The sequence below is a fragment of the Equus quagga genome, chromosome 3 (assembly GCF_021613505.1).
Source record: "Equus quagga isolate Etosha38 chromosome 3, UCLA_HA_Equagga_1.0, whole genome shotgun sequence".
Classification (NCBI taxonomy): Eukaryota; Metazoa; Chordata; class Mammalia; order Perissodactyla; family Equidae; genus Equus; species Equus quagga.
In genome coordinates, this window is record NC_060269.1 from 63,013,449 (window position 1) to 63,038,789 (window position 25,341).

The following is a 25,341-nucleotide window of genomic DNA, read 5'->3' on the forward strand; positions in this document are numbered from 1 at the left end:
TGAATACATTCAGCAGCACAGATTAATCTCAAAAGCATTATGCTAGTAGTGTAAGAGATTTCCAATTGCTCTACATCCTTGCCAGCACTGGCAGTCTTTAATTTTGACCCTTTTAGTAAGAGTGTGGTGGTATCTTGTTGTGGTTTTAATTTGTATTTCTCTAAGACTAATGTTTAGCACCTTTTCATTTGCCATCCAAATGCCTTCTTCAAGGAGTGCCTCTTCAAATATTTAACCCATTTTTATTGTGTTGTTTGTGCTCTTATTAAGTTGTAAGAATTCTTTTTTATTTTCTGTATTCAAGTTCTTTATCAGATGTATATTTTGCAAATATTTTTTCCCATTTTCTCTCTCTCTCTTTTTTTTTTGCTGAAGAAGATTTGCCCTGAGCTAATATCCATGCTATTCTTCCTCTGTTTTTCAGTATGTGGGCTGCCAGCACAGCATGGCCACTAACAGAGCAGTGTGGGTCCGCGCCTGAGAACACATTGCCATTGCCATGTCAGTAGTTTTAAGTCATGTTCACTTTACATTGGGACAAGTATGATATTAAAATGAAAATTATGAACTATTATCACTACTGAACACATTTCCTTGAAAATTAACAAGTATACCAGCAAATGCTATATTAATACTAAAATAGTTATCCATTATGATCTTCTCTTAGTTTTATTTTTATACCTTAAGACTTTCGTCATAAGGAAAATAGCACTACAAATTTTGACAATAGTAGGAAAAGTATAGTTACATAATTCTGATGTCAGCGGAAGTGTCTGATAACAATACAGAAAAGACACTCTTGCCCTCATTACTAACATTAAATAGATGTTAGTTTCCCTCTTTTTTTTGGATCAAATCCTCTTCCCCTCCCCTGCTTTTTTTTTTTTTAGCTGAGGAATATTAGCCTTTAGCTAACATCTGTTACCAATCTTTTTTGCTTGAGGAAGATTAGCCCTGAGCTAACATCTGTGCCAGTCTTCCTCTGTTTTATATGTGGGTCGTCACCACAGCATGGCTGATGAGTGGCGTAGGTCTGCGCCCAGGATCCAAACCCCCCAAACTTGGGCCACTGAAGCAAAGCGCACCAAACTAAACCACTAGGCCACTGGGCTGGCCCCTCTCCCCTACTTTTTAGAGATGTAAGTTATGTCTAAAGCTAAGTTCACCAGCATTCACTTTTCCTCCCTCTTCAGAAGTTACTGTTTTCCTCAAGTTGATGCGTATCATACCCGTGTATGCTTTTATTAGTTTAGTATATATGTTAAGGTATATATATATTCAGCATTATTAGGTATTGCCAAATTTTTCTGCAGAGTAGTTGTACCAATTTATACTCCATTTATTGGCCTGGCCCAGTGGCGCAGCAGTTAAGTGCACACGTTCCACTTCTCGGCGGCCCAGGGTTCTCTGGTTTGGATCCCAGGTGCGGACATGGCACCGCTTGGCACACTGTGCTGTGGTAGGCGTCCCACATATAATGTAGAGGAAGATGGGCATGGATGTGAGCTCAGGGCCAGTCTTCCTCAGCAAAAAGAGGAGGACTGGCGGTAGTTAGCTCAGGGCTAATCTTCCTCGGAAAAAAAAATATATGTATACTCCATTTTTACTGCATTCTCTCCAATACTTAATATCATCAGTCTTGTTTAATTTTAGTCAATCTAAGGTTTGCTCATTATTGTCTTATTTTGCATTTCCCTGATTCTAGTGATAGTGAGCTTCTTTTTGTATCTTCATTTATTGACCATTCTTCTTTTTTTTTAATCTTTTTGTTGTTATCGATTTGTATGAGTTTTTTATCCTGAATAGGTTATGAATGCTTTTCTCTTATAATTTGTTCTTTTTGTCTCTTAAATTCTCCACTGCCCCAGGGTGATAAGATATTATCCTTTTTTTGTTTTACTTTTCACTAAAAGTTTTAAAGTTTTTATCTTCATATCTTAAGCATTTAAGTCATCTGGAATTAATTTTTGTGTGTAATGCAAAGTAATTTTTTCCAAATAGGTTGCAAACTCTCCCAGCACTATGTATGGTAATGCTACTTTTATTGTATGTCAAGATCCTAGATATGTGTGTGCCTTCTTTCTGGACTGTTTATTCTTATTCCTTTGGTTCATTCACCATCCCAGTGTGACATCCAGTTGTTACTTACATTATAGTAAGTTATAATATTGGAAAGTTTAAATCCTCTCTAACTATCATTCTTTAATATTTTCTTAGCTAGTCTTAGCCCTTGACTCTTCCAAAGGATTAACTTCTATTAAAAAAAAACGATTAGTGAGAATTGCTATTTTTTGTAACAGTTTATTTTCCTTTCCAGTTAACATTATCTTTAAGTAGAGTTTTATGATTTTTTTGGTATAGACTTTACACTTCTTTTTTATTTATTTTTTATTTATTTATTTTTTTTTGAGGAAGATCAGCCCTGAGCTAACTGCTGCCAATCCTCCTCTTTTTGCTGAGGAAAACTGGCCCTGAGCTAACATCCATGCCCATCTTCCTCTACTTAATATTATGGGATGCCTAATGGAGCATGGCTTGTCATGCGGTGCCATGTCCGCACCCAGGATCCAAACCAGCAAACCCTGGGCTGCCGAAGCAGAATGTGTGCACTTAACTGCTGCGCCACCGGGCTGGCCCCTCTTTTTTTATTTTTATTCTATGATACTTTTAATTTTTTGCTGTATAAATGATATTCTAATTTTTAGTTCTTATTATTTTTGCTAGTTGTTCCTTGCTGACATTTAAGAACTCAGTTAATTTTTGTACATTGATTTTTGTATCCAGCAACCTTGATGCATACAACTCTTATTAGTTGTAATAGTTTGTCTTCAGAATGCTTTCTAATCATATCTCTATGAACAATGACAGTTTTATTTCTCCATTTCTAATCATTTTATCTTATTTTTCTTGTCTTATTGCATTATATAGCATTTCCAGTGTAGTGTTGAATTTAAGCAGTCATAGTGGGTATCCTTGTTTTGTTCTTGACTTTAAGGTAAGTGTTTTTCATGCTTCATCATTAACTGTGATGTCGGATCTGGTTAGGAACTCTTTATCAGATTAAAGATTAAAGAAATACCCTTCCATTTATAGTTTGCTAAGAGTGTTTGCCTTGAATCGTTGTTCATTGTTTTCAAATACATTTTCTGAATCTGTTGAGATTTGTTTTCCCCTATATTAATTTATGTGTGAATTATACTAATATGTTTTCTAATGTTGTACCAGCAAGCAAAACCATTACACAAAAATCAATTTGCTTAGGGGCTGGCCCCGTGGCCGAGTGGTTAAGTTCACGCACTCCACTGCAGGCGGCCCAGTGTTTCATTGGTTCGAATCCTGGGCGCGGACATGGCACTGCTCATCAAACCACGCTGAGGCAGCATCCCACATGCCACAACTAGAAGGACCCACAATGAAGAGTATACAACTATGTACCAGGGGGCTTTGGGGAGAAAAAGGAAAAAAAATAAAATTTAAATTAAAAAAAAATCAGTTTGCTTAAAGCGTTTTTTTTAATGTTGTATTTGAATCAGAAACAGCAAAAGTCACTTCTTTATTCCTCTGCCAGGGAGAAAAGCAAACTGAATCTTTTTTCTTTTTGTTCATAGATCTCCACAGAGGATATATGAGTTGGTTAAATAGAGAAGGGAGAAAAAGAGGAAAAGCCTGGTGATGTCATTTACATCTTATTTCATTAACACTGTTGCCTATAAAAAACAACTCCTTCACAGTGGTATGCAACTCTCCCAAACAAGATTAAAGAACTTTTAGACATCAAACTAAAGGTTATAGGTTACATTACAGATATTTAAAGGCAGTTTCAGCTGTAAAACTACTTTATTGTGAGAGAATCCTATCACCTTTTTTTTGAATGGAATGGAAAACCCAACAAAAGAAAATTGCTATTTATGATGGATTACAGGCCAGTTTCATAATTTAATCTGCTAGGGACCTATTCAATCTACATTCTTATCAACTCAAAGTGTGGCCTTTTAGAGCACATCATCTCTGCAATTTTTTTTTTTTTTTGGTCTCTGACAATTCCTTTCTGTAGCATGGCATGCAACGGTGGTTAAGTGTACTCTCTCTGGATCTCAATGTCCTGGGTTCAAGTTCTGCCACAGCCCTTACAGCTTTGAACTATGTGCAAGCTTCGTAATCTCTGTGCCTCATTTTCTTCATTTGTAAGATGGGAATATAATTCCTACCTGATGGTGTTCTTGGGAAAATTAAAGGAGTTAAATGTAAAATTCTTGTAATGTGCCTGATGCCTAATAAACACCGTATCGTAATAGCTATGTATATTATAATTATTTTAAACAAGACTAGGTGAAAGGAGACCATATATGATGTTGTAGTCCATGGTTCTTTCTGGAAAAGATAGACTTATTCCCCAAAGCCAATTCACTAAAATTCAATCTGCCTAGTGACCAAATTACCGAGTTTACCAAATGTACTAATTTGCCTAATTCTTGTGGTATTTTTTCTTTATGAAGTTTACAGTAATTCATGTTGGTTTTGAAGATTTCTGAGAGGTTAAGTTGGCTGGTTGTCATTTTGTCTTCATAGCAACTTTTTAAAATATTGGATTTGCTGAAACCTGAGGTTATAATGTGAGTCTTCTTAGTAATAGACGTAATATTCAGAAACACATATTTCAAAATCAGTTACCAGAAATTCCCAAGAGCTGTGTACCATGCTGAAAGGAGTGCTAGAAGAATATTATTCACTTGCTCATGAGGTCGGTAAGGAAGAGTGTCTCTGAAAGGAGCTTGGGCCAGTACTTTGAGAGTGTTGAAAGTCGGATTTGTATGCTCCCCTATATAGGATAGATATTCAAGCTGAGACATCAACATAAAACTTGATCTTAAGGTGGTGATATTTCTTGACAACCTGCCCCAACCTGTTCTGCATAGAATTCCCACAGATGGAGCCCCACCAAAGATGGACTTACCATCCAGAATTTTAAAACAACAGTAATGAAATTGACCATGAGTTAGAATCGGCAGGCATAGCAAGACTCTCAGGCACTTCAGACAGTTGTACAATCTGATGGAGATTCTAAAATTAATATGTTAAAGTGACTAAAGACATATATGAAGATATCAAACCTATGAAAAAAACGAGACGATATTTTTCTAAAAAAAGAAAACTAGAAATAAAAAACAGCCATTGAAAAGAAAATTTCAGTACTTGAAATATGCTATCTAAATATGCTATCTAAAGAAAGAATTAGCAAACTAAGAGCTGAGGAAAGTATCTAGAATGCAGTATATAGAGCAAAAAATTAAAATATGAAAGGATAACATAGTCAGGGAGATGGAGAGTAAAATGAAACATGACAAATACATTTAATAGACATTCCACTAGGAGAAACTAGAAGGAGGGAGAGAGAGAATATTCAAAATGATAATGGCTGACAGTTTTTTGAACAGTTGTGAAAGATGAGTCCTTATATGTTAGAAGCATAAACCAAAAAAACCGAAAAGTCGTATCTATGTACATCTCAATGAAAGATCAGAACCCAATGGCAAAGAGAAGCTTTTAATAACAACCTATAATGGAACACCAGTTAGACTGGCAGCAGATTTCTCATCAGCAATAATAGATGCCAGAAGACACTTGGATTAATATCTTTAGTGTTCTGAGGCAGTTTGCTGCCATATAATTCCACCACCATCACTGTTGAGGAGTAAAGTCAAAATTAAGAAACTTACAGACCAATCGTGACTAAGAGTTTACCTTTTGAACACCGTCTCTGAAGGTGGTGTACTAAAGAATGTATTTCAGGAAGAAAGGAATTGAACCCAAAAGGAAGAAATGGACTACAAGGATTGATGAGCAAAGAAGTTGGTTAAAATGTTGGTAAATCATTATTAACTGTGAAAATAGTGTAAAATAGTTCATTGACTCTGCATTACTATTGTTAAGACACATCTTTCTTTTATTTGCATAGCACTGAGAAAAAAACATTGAGCGTTAAACTATGGTACAGTACTTTAGTGATGGGACTGATCAGTACACTAATCTGTCCCACTAACTTCTCTTTCCTTTGAAATTTCTTTCATCTAGTCTGAGGAATGTGGCAATTGCGTTTGTGTGCATTGCTTTGAATGTGATATGGAATCCTATTGTACATAACTTGATTACAAAACATAAACACATGAGACAATGATTCACCAAAGGAAAAAGTGGTGTAGCTATATTATTTTGAAATAAATCTAGAAATAGATTTTGAGACAGAGAACATTACATAATGATTAGAAAACTGTTCATTAGTAAAGATCCTGACCCTCGTGTCCCTAGCCATGTAGCCTCAAAATGTATGAAGCAAAATTTGACAGAATTACAAGAGAAATTGGCAACTTCTTCTCTCCTAAGTCTTAAGTAGGTAAGGGTATAGGAGATTTAAATAACTCAACATACTCTGTATGCAACAATTAGGTGATATATTTTCAATTTTCGTGGACACTAGATCATTTTTTAAAAATCAACTGTTTACAGTGTACGTGGTCACAAAGCAAGTTTCAGTAAATATCCAAAAATTAATGTCAAAATTCTATTCTCTGACCACAATAAAATTAAGAAATCAATAACCAAGAGGTGATCATTACCACCTGTATATTTGGCAGTTGAACCAAACACACGCACACACACCACACAACACACTCATACTTCTGAGTAGTTTGTGTCGCAAAGAAGAAATCACAGTGAAAATTACGTAGTATTTAGAAATGGATAAGTTGAAAACACAATATAAACTTGTAAAATGCATTGAGAGCATCATTTAGAGGACTCTTTGTAGCCTGAATGCCTCTTTAAATCAGCTACACATCCAACTGCAGAAATTTTAAAAATCATAACAGATAAAGCTTAAAATAGAACAATAGAACTGAGAACAGAAATTAAACAGAAATTGGAAAGCAAAGATATATTTATGTTAATAATAATTGAATAGTTGGTTATGAACTAAAGGAATAAAATATTTTAAACTGTAAAGGGAAAAAAATTAAATTAATAGAAAAGAAAGCAGTGCATTGCTTCTCAGAGAAATGTTATTGTATAGTAAAAATGTCACATTCCTTAAATAAATATATATATTAAATGTAGTCTCCATTTACATCCTTGGAAAAATGTTTTTTTAAGAATTGAAGTCTAGTCGCTCTAAATTATTTGAAAGCATTACAAAGTATAAACTTTACACCATTGGGGGTGAAAATAAAAAACATAACCAAAAAAGACCAGTGGACAAAATCCACTGTGGATAAGAGATCAATGTAGGACTATTTGCGCAAACGGTATTTTCAGAGATCAGATATGTTTGTCACCATAATAGCTATACTGCAGAAGTGTGTCAGTATCAAAAGGAAAGCAGCAAAGAAAAGTAAAATATGGGTAGTTGTTAAACCTAAGTAATGGGAGTTTATTATGGTAATTTTGCTTTTATGTTTGAAATTTTCCATAATAAAATTTTTTTAATGAAAGTAGCAGAATGGGAAAGATATGTACTAATTATAACTGATAAAATTTTTATCCAAAAAATATAAAGAATGCTTATATATGTTAAACATGTAACTTCTGAAACCAGATTCCATTCATTCAGTGGAAAAAAGAGATCAGCAGGCACACGAGAAAATATAGATGGTAAATCATCACACAGAAAAAGCCTGCAGCTTTGTTAAGTAGAAATAAGATTAACATGAAAGCATTACTATGTGCTTGTTAAGCTAGGAAAAAAATTTTTAAACCTGTTGGCTAGAACATTCACTTCTGTACTTGCTAGTGAGTCTAACTTCCTGGAAGGCAAACGCTATAGCAATAGACAATATTTGTAAAATTGTTCATTCGCTTTACCTAGTCTTGTGAGACACAAATGTCTAAGACGTTAGTGAATGCTACTGTAGAATAGAATTTCTTCCCTAAAATGCTGTAAACGATTGCCCCCAAATTTAGGTGGCCTCTTCAGCCCCTCAATGATTTTATAACTATAACAAATTAACAGTGAGCGCATGCCATGTGTCAGGGGCTGTATCCATTCATTTAGTCCTCACAACTTTGGAGGCTAGCTTCTATTACCACATCTTACAGATAAGGAAACTGAGTTTTTGTGAAGTTAAGTAACTTTTCCCAAATCACACATTAATAATGAGCATAACCAGAATTTGAGGCCAGGCAGTCTTACTTCAAACCCCTTGCTTTAAATCATTTCTTCAAACTGAGTTTCAAAATTAAAGCTATTTATCAAGTAGTTGACTTTCCTGTTTAGGACCATTTGGTTGCTGCCAGATAGCTACTACTAATATTACTGCTGCATTTTGGTATAGATTCTAGATTGTTTTAATCATAATGCTGATGGGAATAAGCGGTGAAACAGATCTGATACATTACTGACGACACTGTAAATAGGTACAACCTTTTTTGGAAAGCATTTTGGCAGCATATTTCAAGAGCTATAAAATGCTCGTATTTTTTGACCTATTTAATGCCACTTCTGGGAATCCTCTAAAGAAATAGTCCAATGTGGAAAAAGCCTTAAGCACTAAAGTGATCAACATAGCCATGTTTGTAATAGAGCCCCTGGAAGCAACCCTTCACCAGTAAGGGAATGATTAAACGAGCGATGGTGCGTTTACTTAGGCAGCCAATAAAATGAAGTATAATGCAACATAGACAAAGAAAACATAGTCATGCGTTTTAAAAGCAGCATACAGAGTGGTATGTGCGCTAAAATTACAGCTTTTACAAATTATGCAAAAAGAATAGAAAAATGATTGTGGGTCATATTTTCTTTCTGCTATTTTTTGAATGTTTTGTAATATAGATTTATTTCTAATTTTAAAATTAAAATCACGTTATTATTTAGTGTTTTCATACCCCTCACTAGATTATAATCTGCTTGCCGATTGCAGGCAGCATGTTAGAAACATCCAAAGAGCGACCCTGGGGACAGGCAAACTTCAGGAACCTTGCAGGTGCCTCATTTGCTAGTTGTGTGAACCTCAACCAGTCACTCCGTGCCTCAACAGACAATTAACTCACAAAGTGAGTGGTGCAATTTGGGAAGCCTGAGCGGGATCTTTGGAGACAGGGGACCTTGCTATGTGTCTGGCTTTTCTCAGACAAGCCTCTCAAACTGTATGAAGCTCAATTTCCTCATCCATGAACATGGAGCTAGTAAGATCAAGGTCTGCCACTCTTACATGATGCTCTGAAACCATTTCTTCCATTCAGTTATGGCCCTTATAAAGCGTCCCTCACCTTTATCCTTGGATGACAGGAGCAAATGTAAATTCTTTCAGCTAACTTCTTTGGCCTGAAATCTTTTGAGTAGCAGCTTTTACACGTCCATCTTCTGTCTTCTGGTGTAACTTGTTATCCATAGTTTAGAGTTAAAGACAAAGGTAAAGATTTTGTCATTCAGTGTGGCTGGCTAGATTTTCGGTTTTGTTTTAATCATATGTTTTTTCTAACTATAAAAATGTAGTAAATGCTCATTGTCATACATTTGAAAAATATAGAAAGCTGAAAGAAGTAAATTACATCATAATCTTTCCACCCAGAAATAGCCATTATGTACATTTCTCTTTTTTTAAGTTTTTCTTCTGAATATCTGATTTGTTTTAAAGGAGAAATATAGGAAATCTCTTATTAGAACATTTGTTTGGGGTAGGTTTAACATGATGCTTTCTATTCGTTTGAGATAGTTTATCTTTAAGAAATAATTCTTAGATGGGGACCAAGCTAGCAATAGGGAGCCGGATGGAGGACGGGGTAGGAATATCTCTGCCTTAATTGGTAGGAAGATTTCTTCGGTATTTCTGATACCTATCAAAGAATGAACTTATGTAAAGTATAATTACCCAAATCATGCTTCCTGGACTTTTGTAGGACAATTACAATTTTAATAATTTGTGCAGTTTTCATCATAAGTAACCTTGTACCCATTCAGACCGTGAGTTATTTTGTTTGTTTGTTTGCTGATGAAGATTTGCCCTGAGCTAATATCTGTTGCCAGTCTTCCTCTATTCTTTGTATTCAGCTGCTGCCACAGCGTGGCCGCTGATGAGTGGTGTAGGTCTGCACCTGGTAGTCCACCCCAGTCTGCCAAAGTGGAGTGCGCCAAACAACTAGGCCACCGAGGCTGGCCCAGACCATGAGTCTTGAATTTTGGTTAGGAAAATAGAATCCTCATACGTAAATTTGGAATAAAGAAGCAGCTTGCAAAATACCCAGTTTCTTGGCTCTTGGCCTTATCATTTTTAGAACATGCTGTTTTAAAAAATCATCAGTCCCTGTAATGTCCTCTGGAAAAAAGTAGGAAATTTATTCAGTGACAGAACCTACAGTGCAACAAATACCTGAAAAGACAGCCCGAGCTACCATGGCCGTGTGGAGCCAGGCATTGATGTCGCATTACCCTGAGTTGTACTGGACCTGTCCTTAAATCAGAAAGAAACAATGTACTTGCTGAGGGATTCAGAACATTGATCCCTCTATTTTCTGGGCTTTGCTGTTCACAGGAAGCTTCTACAAAATGACTTTAAGTGGGAGAAAAGCTCTTTTCCCTCTTCTTTCATTTCTTTTCTTCAAAACAGCAATAGAATTATGAAAGGTGACAGGATACATCCCATATAAATAATTTTCAGTGTAACATATCTGTCATCCCCACAATACTGAGGACGACATGAGCAATGTTCGAGGTCAGTGTATTGTCTTGCCTCATCACTCTCCTTTTAATGCGCCATTGTGGCTTGTGCCCCTTTGACTTCTGAGGCCCGCTGCTGCAGACAAGAGATTCTTGATTGGTGGGGAGTACGTGTCCCTCACTCCTGCTTTGTATTGCACATCAGGGAAGCCACTTGTCCTTTTGAGTCATTTCTTCTGACAAGGCTGAGCCATAACCCCTTCCAATGTTTGTTGTTAACCCTTCCCAACCATTTCATCTTTGAGGAAAGTCACTTGACTCGTTTATAGGAAGAGAAAACCTAACCTATAGCACAGTTTGAGGATCCAGCTTAGAATTTCATTCACTTCCACAGCTTTGGGCAGTACTTGGGTATGATGGGATAGTGGAAATATGCAAGAGTCATGTGAGAGTGGAGCAGACAACTATAGCCCGGAACACTTCTATTTCGAATAACTTTGGCCTCTCCAAAACTGTGCTCACCTAATAAATAACTTGGTACCCTACAAAAAATTGGGTATGACATGAAATTTGGAGTATTTTAACTGCTGGGTTAAGTGGTATCCAGAGCTATAAAAGGGAGGAAGTCACGTAGAATGTTAGCTCAATTTATATGCTGCTCTTATCAGAGAAGACGATCAGTTTTACTTAATTCATTGTACTTTTTAGGCTTTTTCTGCAATTGATTATTGATAAAAATGATTTAATTTTTTTTAGTATTGCCTGTCGGGGCACCCAACCTTACCATGCAATGTGCTCAAATTCAAATCAACCACCATTATGTTGGACTGTGGACTGGACATGACTTCCACCCTCAATTTCCTTCCTTTGCCACTTGTTCAAAGGTACGTGCTGATGCATCTGTGACAAAATGAGCTTTTGTTTGCTGAAAAACGGTATTCATTAGCATAAAGATTACTGGTACCTTGTGTGTTGTCCTAAGTTTACTTTATTCCCTTAAAAATGTTCTTCATCAAAATAATTTCCTTTGGCTAGGTTGATGGAAAGTGTTGTATTGATTTATTGATTGACTTCTTTATTATAACTTCTTGTGAGCTTCTGTAAAATGTTCCTGCAACTGCTCAGTGCAAGTGAGGTCATATATATTTCATCTTTCTTGCTAATTCATATGAGAGCTGATAAATGGTCAACTGATGAGCCCAAGAATTCAATTTTAGAATCATTTAACTGCCTTTGCAGGGACTTGACATCATAGAGCCCACCATTTCTCTTTGATAGGTATCTATGCATTATTTTCATACTAGTCAGCTGTAGATATTATAGACTCATATATGAAGCCAAAGTCCGTGTCTTAAAGCAGTTAGATCACCCCAGGCCTACAATCAGACTGTTTACTGTTATTAAGACCTCGTCTAGGAAATTGGTTTTCCCAGCTTGCTGTTATTTAGAAGCAGCAATTTATAAGAGAGTGGGTGAATTTTAGAAGCAAATATACTCCCAACAGCAAAAAGTGATAACCACGTGCAAGAGGGGAGACAGAAAAGCTATTTAAAGTAGATTTAAGAGCTTGAAAGTGTAGCAAGCTAGGTAAACCAACTAATGTATTTCTTTCACTGCTGAAAACATCACTGTGTGTGATGGTTTTTCATAATGATAACCCTGTGAACCATCTAGAAAAAGTATAATTAAAAATCAACCATTGAGGAGCCAGCCCCACGGCCAAGTGGTTAAGTTCGTGTGCTCCACTTCAGCGGCCCGGGATTTGCCAGTTCAGATCCTGGACATGGACCTAGCACCACTCATCAAGCCATGCTGAGGCAGCGTCCCACATAGCACAACCAGAAGGACCTACAACTAGAATATAGAACTATGTACTGGGGGACTTTGGGGAGAAGTAGAAGAAAAAAGAAAAAAAAAAAGATTGGTAACAGATGTTAGCTCAGGTGCCAATCTTTAAAAAAAAAATCAACCATTGATTTTTTTCTGAGATAAAGGATACAATAAGGTGATGGGGATAAAGTCAGAGATAATTGCAGCTTATATTTTATGCAAAGCTAATAAAATTCAGTTGTAATCACACCCAGCACCTAGAAATAGATTTACCATCCATATATATATATTTACAAGTAACTGTAGGCATTGTATGTGTTTCTCTACAAAAATGACTGACAGGGTGTTTCTTATTAGAATAGCCTGATATTATTGTCTGTTTCCCCCCAAAGATTAAAACGTTCATTCTTTGGTGTTTATTAAGAATCTGCACTGCACTGGATCCAGGGATACAGACATGAACAAGAAAGCTTCCCCTTCCTCGTGGAGTTCACAGTCTGTTAGGGGAGAGAGAATTACACAGTTGAAGATTTCGTTATACTTGTGTTGAGAAAACAGCTGTATACTTGTGGTAATTGCTAAAAAAAATAAAATACAAGGTACTATGAGGGTTTCTAAAAGATGGCCTACTTGGCTCTGCGAGGTCATGAATTATCTAGGTGTTCGAACCTGACTTGGGCAGACAGTCCTAGCTACGTGTTTTCCCTTTCCTGCTCATTCTTGTCTTTACCTGATTCTCTGTTCTCACAGCCCTGGCTCAGCCTTGGAATCCACTTCCACTCTCTCTTGCCTTTGTCATTGTTTTTCTCTCAGAGGGAGGTTATAGTAGTGGGATGATATATACTAGTGGGCCCATATAGTTCGTTACAAAGTGTCGTCTTTTGCTCAGGCCAGAAACCTTGAAGATAGACTCTGTTGAAATAGTATCCCCAGTGCCTCCTGTCCCCTAATCCTGCTTTATTTTTCTTCATAGCACTTATCGTTAGATTATATATAATATTTCTTTATATATTGTCTGTCTTCGCCACTAAGGGATGTTTTATAAGGGCAGGGATTTTTTTGTTCTCCATTGTATCCCCAGTGCCTAAGATAGTTCTTGGCATGTAGTAGCTGCATGTAGCTTGGCGTGTAGTAAATAATTGTCATGTGAATGAATCCCTTTATCTTCTCTGGACTCTAACCTTTCTTACCTTCTCAGAGTCATTGCATTATTAGTTGTAATCTTTCCTCTATCTCAAACCTTTCCATCTTGACTCACTGCTTCCCAAATTATACTCAGTCGCTTCTAACTTAAAAAATTTTTTTTTTACCTTCTCTGAACTCCGCTTTCCCCTTCAGCATTCCTAATTCCCTCCAATCTGTGCTTGCCCACACCACCCACCAGAACACCTCTCACCAAAGTCACAAATGACTTCCATCTCATTAGCTGTGATGCATATTTGTCAGTCCCAACCCTACTTCGATCATCATGCATCCTTCAGCAGCACTTGCCACCATGATCATGCTTTCCTGGTTTTCCTCTTACTTCTCTGACTCTTCGTCTTCCGTTTACTTTGGAGATTCATCTTCCTCTAATGGCCTTCACATATCAGAATTCTTCAGTATCCAGTGCTTGGCCTTCAGAGTCTCCACCAAGGAAATTTAATAAATGCTCAGGGCTTCAATAACCATCCAAACAATAACTTACTAATGTGTATCTTCAGTTAATTTTCTTCTGAGTTCTGGATTCACATATCCAAAATGCCTACTGAGTTTCTCTCTTTGGATGTGCCTTTGAAGGCACTTCAGAACTCATCGTGCCTCAAGCTGAGTTCATGAGTAGACTTGGTGCAGAAGAGGAGCGCAGACCCTCCCAGAACTGGTTTTCCCCCAAGTACCCTATCTTAGTGAATGGCATCCTGTTATAAAAGCCATAAAATTGAGAGTTAACTTCGTCATGCCCCTCTTCCCTGCTTCCCACATTCAGTCTTTTATTAAGCCCTGTCGTTTTTACCTTCTCAATGCCTCTAGAATCCTGTCACTTCAGTGCTGTATTCATCATCATCTTTTACAGGTATTACTGCTAAAGCCTCCTAACCAGTTTCTTCAATTCTGATCTTGCCCCTGTCTGAATCCAGGGTCATTTTTTGTATAACTTTTTATTTTAAAATCACTTCAGGGGCTGTCCCAGTGATGTAGTGGTTAAGTTTGCATGCTCTGCTTCAGTGGCCCAGCGTCCACTGGTTTGGATCCCGGGCGCGGACCTAGCACGACTTATCAAGCCATGCTGTGGCAGGCGTCCCACATATAAAGTAGAGGAAGATGGGCACAGATGTTAGCTCAGGGCCAATCTTCCTCAGCAAAAAGAGGAGGATTGGCAGCAGGTGTTAGCTAGGGCTAATCTTCCTTAAAAAAGAAAAAGTCACTTCAGATTTATAGAAAAATTGCAAGAATAGTACAAACAACTTCCAGTTACCCTTACCAGTAGTTAACATTTTATCACATTTGCTTTATTATTTTCTCTTTACATGTATGCATATAATTTTTTTCTGACCCGTTTGAAAGATACAGACATCATACTCCTGTACCATCAAAATACTTGAGTGTTTACTTTCTAACAATAAGGACATTGTCTTACATAACCACAGTACAATAATCAAAATCAGGAAGCTTACATTAATACTATACTTGTATCTAAGGTGCATGCTTTATTCATATTGCCAAAGTTACACCAATTCATATTTCACTATAATGCCTTTTAAAGCAAAAAAGAAAAATAACGATACTGGTCCAGGATCCATTCCAGATCACACGTTGCATTTAGTTGTCATGTCTTTAGTCTCCTTTAATCTGGAAGAGTTTCTTAGTCTGTCTGTCTTTTGTGACCTTGTCATTTTTGGAGTACAGGCTGATTATTTTATGTAACATCTTTCAATTTGGGTTTGTTGGATGTTTCCTCATGATCAGGTTGGGGGTTTTTTGGTAGGAATACCGCACAAATGATTGTATGTATTATCAGAAGCCACAGGATGTCAATTTTCTCCAAAATCATCTTTTAGAAGTACAAGTCTTATCTTGTCTCTTATCTGTTTAAAACCTTTCAGTGGTTTTTCATTGCTCTTAGGATAAATACCAAGTTCATCTTGGTGTATTAGACATTATGCCTACCCTTCTAGTATCTTGCTCTTTGTTTCCTTTCAGTTTCGAAGAAATCTTATCTCCTGCTTGGGAGCAGTCACACGAATTATTTCTTCAGCCACGAAGGCTCTTCTCCCCCTCCCACATCCTACTTTCCTTAGCCTGCTTTGCAGGAGCTTCTCTCTCAGATCATGTATCACTCCAGTTTCTATATAGGAAGCAAATAGAGATGACATTCTAGTTGGATGAGGGGGAGAGAGTATATGGAACTCTTACTGAAATTTCGTTTGAATAAACTTTTATGTAAGATGTCTAAGCCAGAGACTAGTGAGAAGGACTGGAAGAAAGTACTGGGCCTTGTCACTGTCTTCTTTCTTTATTCCCTCTAAACCCTGCCCCTTGAGCTTTCCCTTGACTCTACTGCTGTCCAGGTCTCCACTCAATCATCATAGACCGGAGAAGTCTTTTTTTTTTTTTCACTGAGGAAGATTCACCCTGAGCTAACATCTGTGCCGATCTTCCTCTATTTTGTATGTGGGTCGCCGCCACAGCATAGCCGCTGACAAGTGGTGTAGGTCCACACCTGGGAACCAAACCCAGGCCACCGAAGCAGAGCACACCGAACTTAGGCCACGGCGCCCACCCCCTTGGTACTTTGTACTATACTGCTTCATCATTTTTAACATCTTGTTCTCTGTTTGTGTGCCTGCTTGATGTATCTGTCTTCCCTACCTCCTTAGGAGGAGAGATGTGTTTTGCTCACAGTCATATCATCAGCACCTGAGTACTTGACACGTAAATAAAATTCATTAATGAATGAGTAAGGATGAGTTCCTCGTTCTCCTACAATACTACACCAAATGATGAGTCTGTTCCCTGTTCCCTCTTTCTGGAAAGACCTCCTCCATCTTTACTCATAAATCCTCTTGCCTGCTTTCCACACCACCGCACAGTGTGTAGTGTCAAAAGTGTCCTTTCTGTGTGTAAACCCATAACACCTTCTGCTTACCTCTGTCATAGGTTTTATTCTATTCTGTTTTAATTGATGTTCATTATCTCCTTATACTAGAATGCAAACTAAAATGCAAGGATTATTTTATTTACTGTCATATCCTATTCTTTGCATACTTTGCTCAAAGTAAGCTTTTACAAATATTAATATTATTATTATTATTATTATTATTCTGTGAGGAGGTAGCATCCATTGCCAGTCTTCCTCTTTTTGCTTGAGGAAGATTGTCCCTGTGCTAACATCTATGCCCATCTTCTTCTGCCTTGTATGTGGGATGCCACCACAGCATGGATTGATGAGTGGTGCATAGGTCCATGCCCAAGATGTGAACCTGCAAACCCTGGGCCACTGAAGTGGAGTGCACAAATTTAACTGCTACACCACCAGGCCAGCTTCTATAAATATTTTTTGCATGAATGAATGTGGTTATGTCTCTTTCATTATTATTGTTGTTATTAATATTTTTTGTGGAAGATTAGCCCTGAGGTAACGCATGCCACAAATCCTCCTCCTTTTGCTGAGGAAGATCAGCCCTGAGCTAACATCTGTGCCCATCTTCCTCTACTTTATATGTGGAATGCCTGCCACAGCATGGCTTGATAAACAGGGCATGGGTCCACACCCGGGATCTGAACCGGGAAACCCCAGGCCACTGAAGCAGAGTGCGCAAACTTGACCACTATAACAGCAGGCCAGCCCCTCATTATTATTTTCTGATTATAAAAGTAATACATTTCAAACTAGGAAACTGGAAAAATTAAAAGTATAAAGAGAAAATGAATATCCTGTTCATTCTACCTTTCACAGTTTTTTCTAGGTGGTAGATTACTTTTAAATGCCTTAGGTTATTTATTTATTTATTTATATATGGGAATATTTTACCTATTTTTTAAAGAAAATAAATACTAAAAAAACAGATCTTGTATACATATGTTTTTTCTTGACTATAACATTTTTAATGGCATCCTTTTTTTTCTAAGAAATTATTGTTAAATAGTGGATGTAAAGATATGTTCCTCTATAATCATAATTCTTCTAATATCATCACCTCCCATATTTTATTAAAGTAGGTGTCTGTGGAGAGACTTATGTTTCCTTGTTTAAAAAACTTACACAAATTTCATAATCGTTAATAGCAAAGTAGTAAGTCCCTTCCCCTTTGGTAGTTTAAAGTTTACTAACTCTTTGTTGCTTAGTCATTAACTCATTGGAAGTCAGTAACCAATCATTTTCATCTCTGTAGTCAGCATTCCTTTGCCATTTGGTTACACATTTCCGTCGCCCTTCATCTTTGGCACTGTTGTTATAGCATGGTCATGCTGTGCTTTGAGCGTTCAGTCCCATCTACTTAGCAATTTCTCATATCCAAAATAACTATGGGTATTTCATAGAAGGCTTTGATGTTATAAAAAAAATGTTTAGCAGAAGTTAAAACCACAATACCTGAAATTTTTACTTTTTAAAAAAACAATTATTCTCTGATAAAGCAGTACACCATTTCTAATCATTTGTTGAGGACAACTAACTGCATCAGTCATCTGTAATTTGAAGGCTGATTTGTGTGTGTCTGAAGGGGAACACACAGATGCATGTCCTTTGATCAGTTCTCTTTGTAAAGGGAAGCGGATATTTACACCCTCAGTTAGAGAGTTAGCGTGCATGAAATGAGAACAGAATTCACATTGTCTTGTCATTACACTTTTTTTTAGAATTTTTGATTTTATTTATTATTATTATTTTTTTTTTTTTGCTGAGGAAGATTTCACCCTGAGCTAACATCTGTTGCCAAGTTTCCTCTTTTTTTGTGTGAGGAAGATTAACCCTGAGCTAACATCTAATGCCACTCTTTCTCTATTTTGTACATGGGTCCCCACCAGAGCATGGCTGATAAGTGGTGTAGGTCTGTACCTGGGATCCAAACCTGCGAACCTGGGCCACCAAAGTGGACTGTGCCAAACTTAACCACTATGCCGCGGGGCCAGCCCTCAGAATGCTTGGTTTTTTAATCTGATCTGATAGTAAATTTATTTTTCAGGAAGTAAGAAGTCTATAAGTGAAGACATATATGTGACTATGAAATGAGATAGGAATTAAACAGCTAACTATTAATAGCATGTTTTTCTGAGAGTTTAGAACAGAAAAATCCCAGAGTTAAAAAAAAAAGTTTATTTGGTATTACTTATACCAAGCAAATTTGATTCTCCTTGTAAAGTAAATTTCATTCTCAAGTATGAAATCCAAAATTCTCACTTTTTTATTAGTAAAGGCAGAATGTAAACAGGAGAATCTAGGCAAAGATACGGTATGTGGGACTCTGTTGTACCTATATTCTTACAGCTTTTCTGTAAGTTTGGAATTATGTCAAAATTAAAATTACTTCAAAAATTCTCACTTTTTTTCTAAAATTAGATGCATGTATATTTATTAAGGTTTTTAACCTTTCCTAGAAGATTGACAAATATTCACAAAATAAATTTGTGTTTCTGTTTCACTTTTGTACCTGTCACCTAATTACAAAGTCAGAATTTGATAAAATTATTTTGGGAAGAGGATAAGGGACTATACATTAATTTGCTTTCCGATTGGAGTCTTTTAATCGCACCCCCATACTTTGCCCTTAATTTTTACTTCACAGACTAATTTTGTGGTGAAGTGCTAAAATCCTTTTGCTCTCCAACTTGTTCTCCTCATGTGCTTTTTTTCACACATCACCTTGGTCATTAAGTTTTTCTTTTTACCAGTATTTTTTTTCTCCTGAGTTATTTGCATTTTCAGCCTCCAGTATAATTCTTCTGGTCAACTAATAGCACACAGTTAAATCCTAGGATTACCAGAAGTGAATGATTTCTGAATCTAGACTTTTATATTGTCACATATATGTGAAATTAACCTCACCTTCTAGAAATTATTCACTTAAATATGGTGTCATTTTGTAACACTCAGGAAAACTAGCTTCATTTTCCAGAATTGGAACCTCAAGCCATGGGTGACAAGTGACTAATCCATTTATAAGCAGTGAATCTGGAATACAGACTTGCCTAGAGTTCAGGTATTTTTATTTGCGGAATTCTGGCTGATAGACAGCTCAGTGTTCTTGTCAGAGCACCTGACCCCTCTGAGTCTGTTTTCTCATTCATAATATAGTGCTCGCAGTCACCCTCCCTCGGGCTTGTTGTCAAACAAGCAAGGTGAAGTTGAGGGCAGTAATTGGAAAACTGTAAAATGCCATAGTGTCTCATCTTTCTTTTTTCCCTTTATTATTCTGCATAGCATTTTTAAAATTTTCCCAATTTAGTGCTAAATTATTTGGCTTTTTAATGTTCCATTGCCACATAGTTCTTAAGCTTGATACAACATGGTTATTTTTCATCTTTTTGATTGGTGTTTTGGATGAGCATTGCTGCCAGTAATTTCCAACTGTTTTTAAACTTATGCAGACAGTACAGTCATCATGAAATAACTGAGGATTATAATCTATTTAGGGTAATTTAATCTTTTGTTTTGCAGTCCCAGGCTGTCTAATCTTCCTGGCTGGTCCCTAAAGGATGGAAATGCTTTCTTGGACAAGGTAATGATTAACTGAAGTGTATCTACACCAGTGGAAAGCCTTCTTGTCATACCGGAGACACCTGTGGGGGACTGGAATTGGCCACCCCAAGATATGTCTCTTTGGCATGAGGATTATTTTGGGCTGGTTACTTTTAAAAACTGCAGACAGAAAAGAAACTCTGAAAAGTAGAATTTACTTACCCTTTGTTAAGAGACATTTACATTGTAAAGGAAATCGTCTGTAAAGGTGTCTCCCTCTCTGTAACAGGAAGAAGGGGGGATGAGCTTATCTCTGGAAACTCTTATCAATGTGGAAGGCAAGGACTCAAGTCTGCATAATAACCTGAGTCTTGTTTACTGTACTTGTGTGGTAATCTCCCATAATCAACTCCCCCACCCCCAACATCCTCCTTTGTCTTTACCTGAGTGTGGGATTTAAGGTGGTGGCTTCAGCCATTTTGGCGAGTTGCTCAGGTTGCCTGAGCATCTCCCATGTATACATGTTATAAAGCTTTGTTTAATTTTCTCCTGTTATTCTGTCTCGTGAATTTAATTTGTTCTCCGGCCAGAAGAACCCAGAATGGGTAGAGGACATGTCTTCCTCTCCTACACAGCCTATAGTAATGTGACTGATGGATTCGTTTTTTTCCCCATGTATTCTCCCTGAAAAATCCCAAGATCAATGTAGGATCTTCAGTACTTGGTGATGATTGTTTTTAGAGCCTTTTAGGGAATCTCAGTGATCAGACACTGGTCCAGTTTTCGCATGTGTAAAAAATCTAAGAACTTCTGCTGCAAATACATTTTATGATCGCAAAAAAAAACCTGTTATTTTTAGAAATTGCAATGGGAGTTTCGAAGGTGATGCTTATTAGTGAATTCCATCCAGCTCTTTTCATTTTGAGGCTGCACTGACTCTATGATGGAAGGAGTAAACTTTTTTTTTTTTACTAACTTTAAAATCATCACATATGTGAGTGTTAAAGTGCTTCTGTCAGGGGTCAGATCAGGAAGGGCTTTGTGGAAAGTTTGGGTCTTATTCTTTGGATGATGAGAGGCCACAGAAGGTTGCAGGAGGGCAATGTCATCTTGCCCTCTGATCAGGTCATTTTGGCCACAGTGTGGAGAATGGACTGAGGAGCTGGATGTTTAACTTCCTGGGCAGTGTGTTCTTGGGGGAGTGGGAGGGAAGCGTGTTCTCAGGTAAATTTGAGTAGAGGACCTTCCAGACTCATCTGTGATTCCAGCCTTTTCTGGTAGTCTAGAATGGACAATCTTATAGGTTGTGAAAAAAGAACACAGTTCTAGGAATCTAGTATTTAAGGTGTTACTGTGACTTTAATCACTGACTAACTAGACCTAAAATAAGTGGCTTCAATTATTTTTTTTTCAAAGCTATTAAATTTTTGACCTTAGATTATCTTCATGGTAATTCGTTCCTCACATCAGTATTTAGACAGTTAACTTATAAATGAGAGACCAAAGGTACAAAAAATGTTAAAACTATAATCTAGTCAAATTTTATATTAAAAAAAATCGTAGGTAAAGGAAGGTTAAAAACTGTAAAGCTCACCCATGTCTTTCTTAGTCCGATAAATCATTTTTCCTCTCCCAAGTTTCACAGTTAAAAGACTGAATAAGTTTAAAGATCCTTAAAATGATTCATCTGAATAAGGCATTTCCTTCTTGTAATAGATACTGTTAAATAAAGAGGTGCTCTTTTACGGAATTAATTCCTGTAACTGCACCCCAACCTCAAGTGCAAGCCAAATGCATAATTTGAAACCAGATTTCCCACATAGCTAACTGTAAAATTATGTGACGTTCGGGAACCTGTGCACCTGATTTCAGCCTGACTTTCCTTCTGGCTGTAAATCATTGTTCCCTGAGAAGGGCTCAGAAGCATCCCATTACCGGTGCATTGTGAGCAAAATGACTTGCGTGTGTATGTGGGAGCATTTCATTATAAGGGAGTGGTGAATAAAATAGCGACATTGTAAGTGCGCGGAATGGCAAATATGCTTCTCCAGGCGAGGAAGAGGGAAAGCCTCAGAGGAGGCTTTGTCCTGTGAGGTAGACATGCCCTGATAGGTAGCATTTGGGGAACTAAGGCTATTTAGCCAGTTTAGGACCAGGCAGAGCTTTGAAATTTCCCGTGATTTGTCTTTAATCATTTTTAACCTCATCCTAAGGAAGTTGGGAGTCTTCTCCCATTAAACATAATTGCTCATTTGCTTTGAGCTGGCAGGTAGATTGTAATTAAGAACTGTTTTCAGTCTCTTCTTGGCTCAGCCTTTCGCTGGTTAACTGTACTGACGTAAGAAGAAGAACCAAAATTTACAGTGGGAGGCAAGAGGGGGGAGTATTCTGTCAGGGTTTTATGAGACTTGTACAAGTTCAAAAGGAAAATAATATATAGTAACTACTGTATTTTCAGATAAGATTGAGAGTAAAACCATTCAGGCTCTGATATCTAAATATACATAGATATGAATCCACAGACATAGATATTCAATGACTAATGAAAACATGATGGAACAAAACTCTAACAGTATTTTTCTCTTTCTGGAAAGAGCAAACTATGAACCAAGTTCTGTGTTTTACTGATTTTGTTATAAAGTCATAGCTTTAACTTTGTTAGAGCAAAAAATCCTCCAGAGATTTCAGTTTAAAGTGTCAGTGACGGGGGCCGGCCTGGTGGTGCAGCAGTTAAGTTCACACGTTCCACTTCTGCAGCCCGGGGTTCACCGGTTCGGATCCTGTGTGCAGACGTATGCATTGCTTGTCAAGCCGTGCTGTGGCAGGCATCCCACATATAAAGTAGAGGAAGATGGGCACGGATGTTAGCTCAGGGCCTGTCTTCCTCAGCAAAAAGAGGAGGACTGGTGGCAGATGTTAGCTCAAGGCTAATCTTCCTCAAAAGAATAAGTAAATAAAATTTAAAAAAATAAATTAAAGTGTCATTGAGGGAAGACAACAACTCTAGTGGCCTCTAGAGGCATTGTAGCAAACCCTATTGGTGGCCCGCTCATATCTCTTCAGTGTGCCCTGTCATAACTGCAGCTGCCAATACCTGTATGGCTTGGCCTGAGAGCTTCTTCCTGAAGCTGCACAGAATGCAGGAGTTACTATATTAATATCCCAGGTCCCTTGGCCCTGGGTAAAATAACTCCAAGGTGTATGTTTTATACCATTTCTCAGAGCTTTCCCATGGGAGTAAGTCCCAGTTGCCCACAGTGGTATGTAACTCAATAACATGGCCATTATCAGCCACCTTCCTTTCCCTTTATCACTTTCCCATCCTCCTGCTGTTTTTTTCAGCACCTCCCATAAAAGCTTGCACCCACCTTTTCTCAGGGTCTGTTTGTGAGGGAATCCGAACTAAGACAGGCATATTAAATATGGTAGGTCATGGGTGGAGTGAGGAGTTGTACTATATTCTTTCTTTATTAGTATACTTTTTCTTTTGAATGAATGCATTTGCTTTATAATCCCAAATAAATTGTGTGCTCTTCAAGAACAAAGATGTATTCGCGGAGGTGGTGGTGGTTCTTTAAGCTCTAGCCTCTGCTCTTCATCTCCCTCCTCATTTGTCCCTTGCCCCTTGACTCTTGGTAGGAGGAGAAAGAGGTTCTGAGTCCCAGTCTAGGGCCAAGACTCCTAACCTGATTGCATAGCAAAGTCACTGGAGGTGCTTGTTATAAATCCAGGTTCTACAGCCTCATCCCTAGAGTTTCTGACCCTTTAGGGCTTTGGTAGGGCCTAGGAATTTTCACTTCCATCAGTATTCGCAAATCATTCTGGTGTTGCTGGTATGGACTACGTAACCATTATCTGGAAAGCATTGGATCGTGAGTTACGGAAGCAGCATGTGTCTACGCATGGCGTCCATGAAGAGTCATCAAGAAATGTGCATTCAAGTCCTGAGTCAGCCACAAACCAGTGTTTTTTATCCTGGAAAGACACTTAGCCTCCCTGAGCCTAAACAGGGAAGAGTTGGCCTAAATAACCCAGCTTCCCTCCAGCTCTAGTGGTGTGTGATTCTTCATGGAAAGTTTGGTCTGGGACTGAAATTTCTTTGGTGCTGTGTCTGTTGGATATCTCTTCCAAGAGTTTTTTCATTTCATCTCTTTTAGGAGCTAAAGGAGTGCTCGGGTCATGTATTTGTAGATTCTGTGCCTGAATTCTGCTTGCCAGAGGTAAGATTAAAATGAATCTTATAGAAACAAAGCATATGTCGTCATCTCTCAAAGTGAAGTCAAGAAATAATTTTAAGGGGCTTAGCTTTTCTGTTTTCAAATGGAAATGAATCTGTTGTTTCAGGTACATTGTTATGCAGCTAAAATATGATCATTTAGGAGCTCTTTATATTGTCTGTAAATCATTTAAGTCACTCTCTTCTTCCTGTTCCTAGCTCTTTCTGTAATCTCTACTGACACTTGTACTAGGGTGTAGTTTTGAGCAAGGTAAAGAAATAACTCACGCCTTTCAGTTTTGTCATATAATGCCTGTGTTAGATTAGCCATACTTTTCCTAGTCTTGCTTACAGTAGGTAACTGGGAATTGCTGTTATTCAACCAGTGCAGTCAACTGTAAAAATTCTTGTTGACTTGAAATGCCATATTGAATATTGCTTGAAATTTATGGATTCTGAACCCAGTCATGAATGTCTTTTGCTTACATGTTATTATCACAGTGAGACTTGTAAGAATTTGGGGCCAGTTTCATCGTTTTAAAGGAAATGAAGCTCAGTTTCCCTTAGTTTTAAGGGAACCTAATCTCAGCTGGCAGGCCTAATACTCACAGTGGCCTACATGGAGATCTCAGCAGAAGATAAAGTGTAGGAAGCTAGTAGTTAGTCAGGGTTCCTGAGGAAATCGGTGAGCAGCTACCCTCCTGTTCTCTCCATGTGCCCAGTAGATTACGGTGCCTACAGAAAATACTTTCACATTTAAGTGCCGAAGAGAAAAGGAAATTTAGATTGCTGTTTCCCTTATTTTTGTCTTCTCTTTCCATTTCAACACTTTCTTTGATACCCTTTTTTCTCTCTTTGTATGTATATGTGCCCTTTTAGGGTACCAGAGCAAAAGAGAGGAAGGAAGAGAAAGAAGGACTTGGTAATCGAAGGTGGCAGATAAGGGAGAAAGTTGAGATAAAGTACTCAGAACAAGGGTGAAGGTAGAGAGTT

General features: G+C 37.6%; 1 protein-coding gene across 2 annotated transcripts in view; it reads left to right on the plus strand.

Moving 5' to 3' along the window:
- INTS9 (integrator complex subunit 9) overlaps positions 1-25,341 on the plus strand; it is a 105,328-nt gene that overhangs the window by 19,823 nt on the left and 60,164 nt on the right. The window contains exons 2-4 of one of the 2 annotated variants that reach the window (XM_046657227.1): positions 11,402-11,529; positions 20,112-20,172; positions 24,290-24,352. In XM_046657227.1, coding sequence (XP_046513183.1) covers positions 11,402-11,529; positions 20,112-20,172; positions 24,290-24,352 — 252 coding nt within the window. The remainder of the gene's footprint in view (positions 1-11,401; positions 11,530-20,111; positions 20,173-24,289; positions 24,353-25,341) is intronic. The other variant, XM_046657229.1, reaches the window with a different exon arrangement.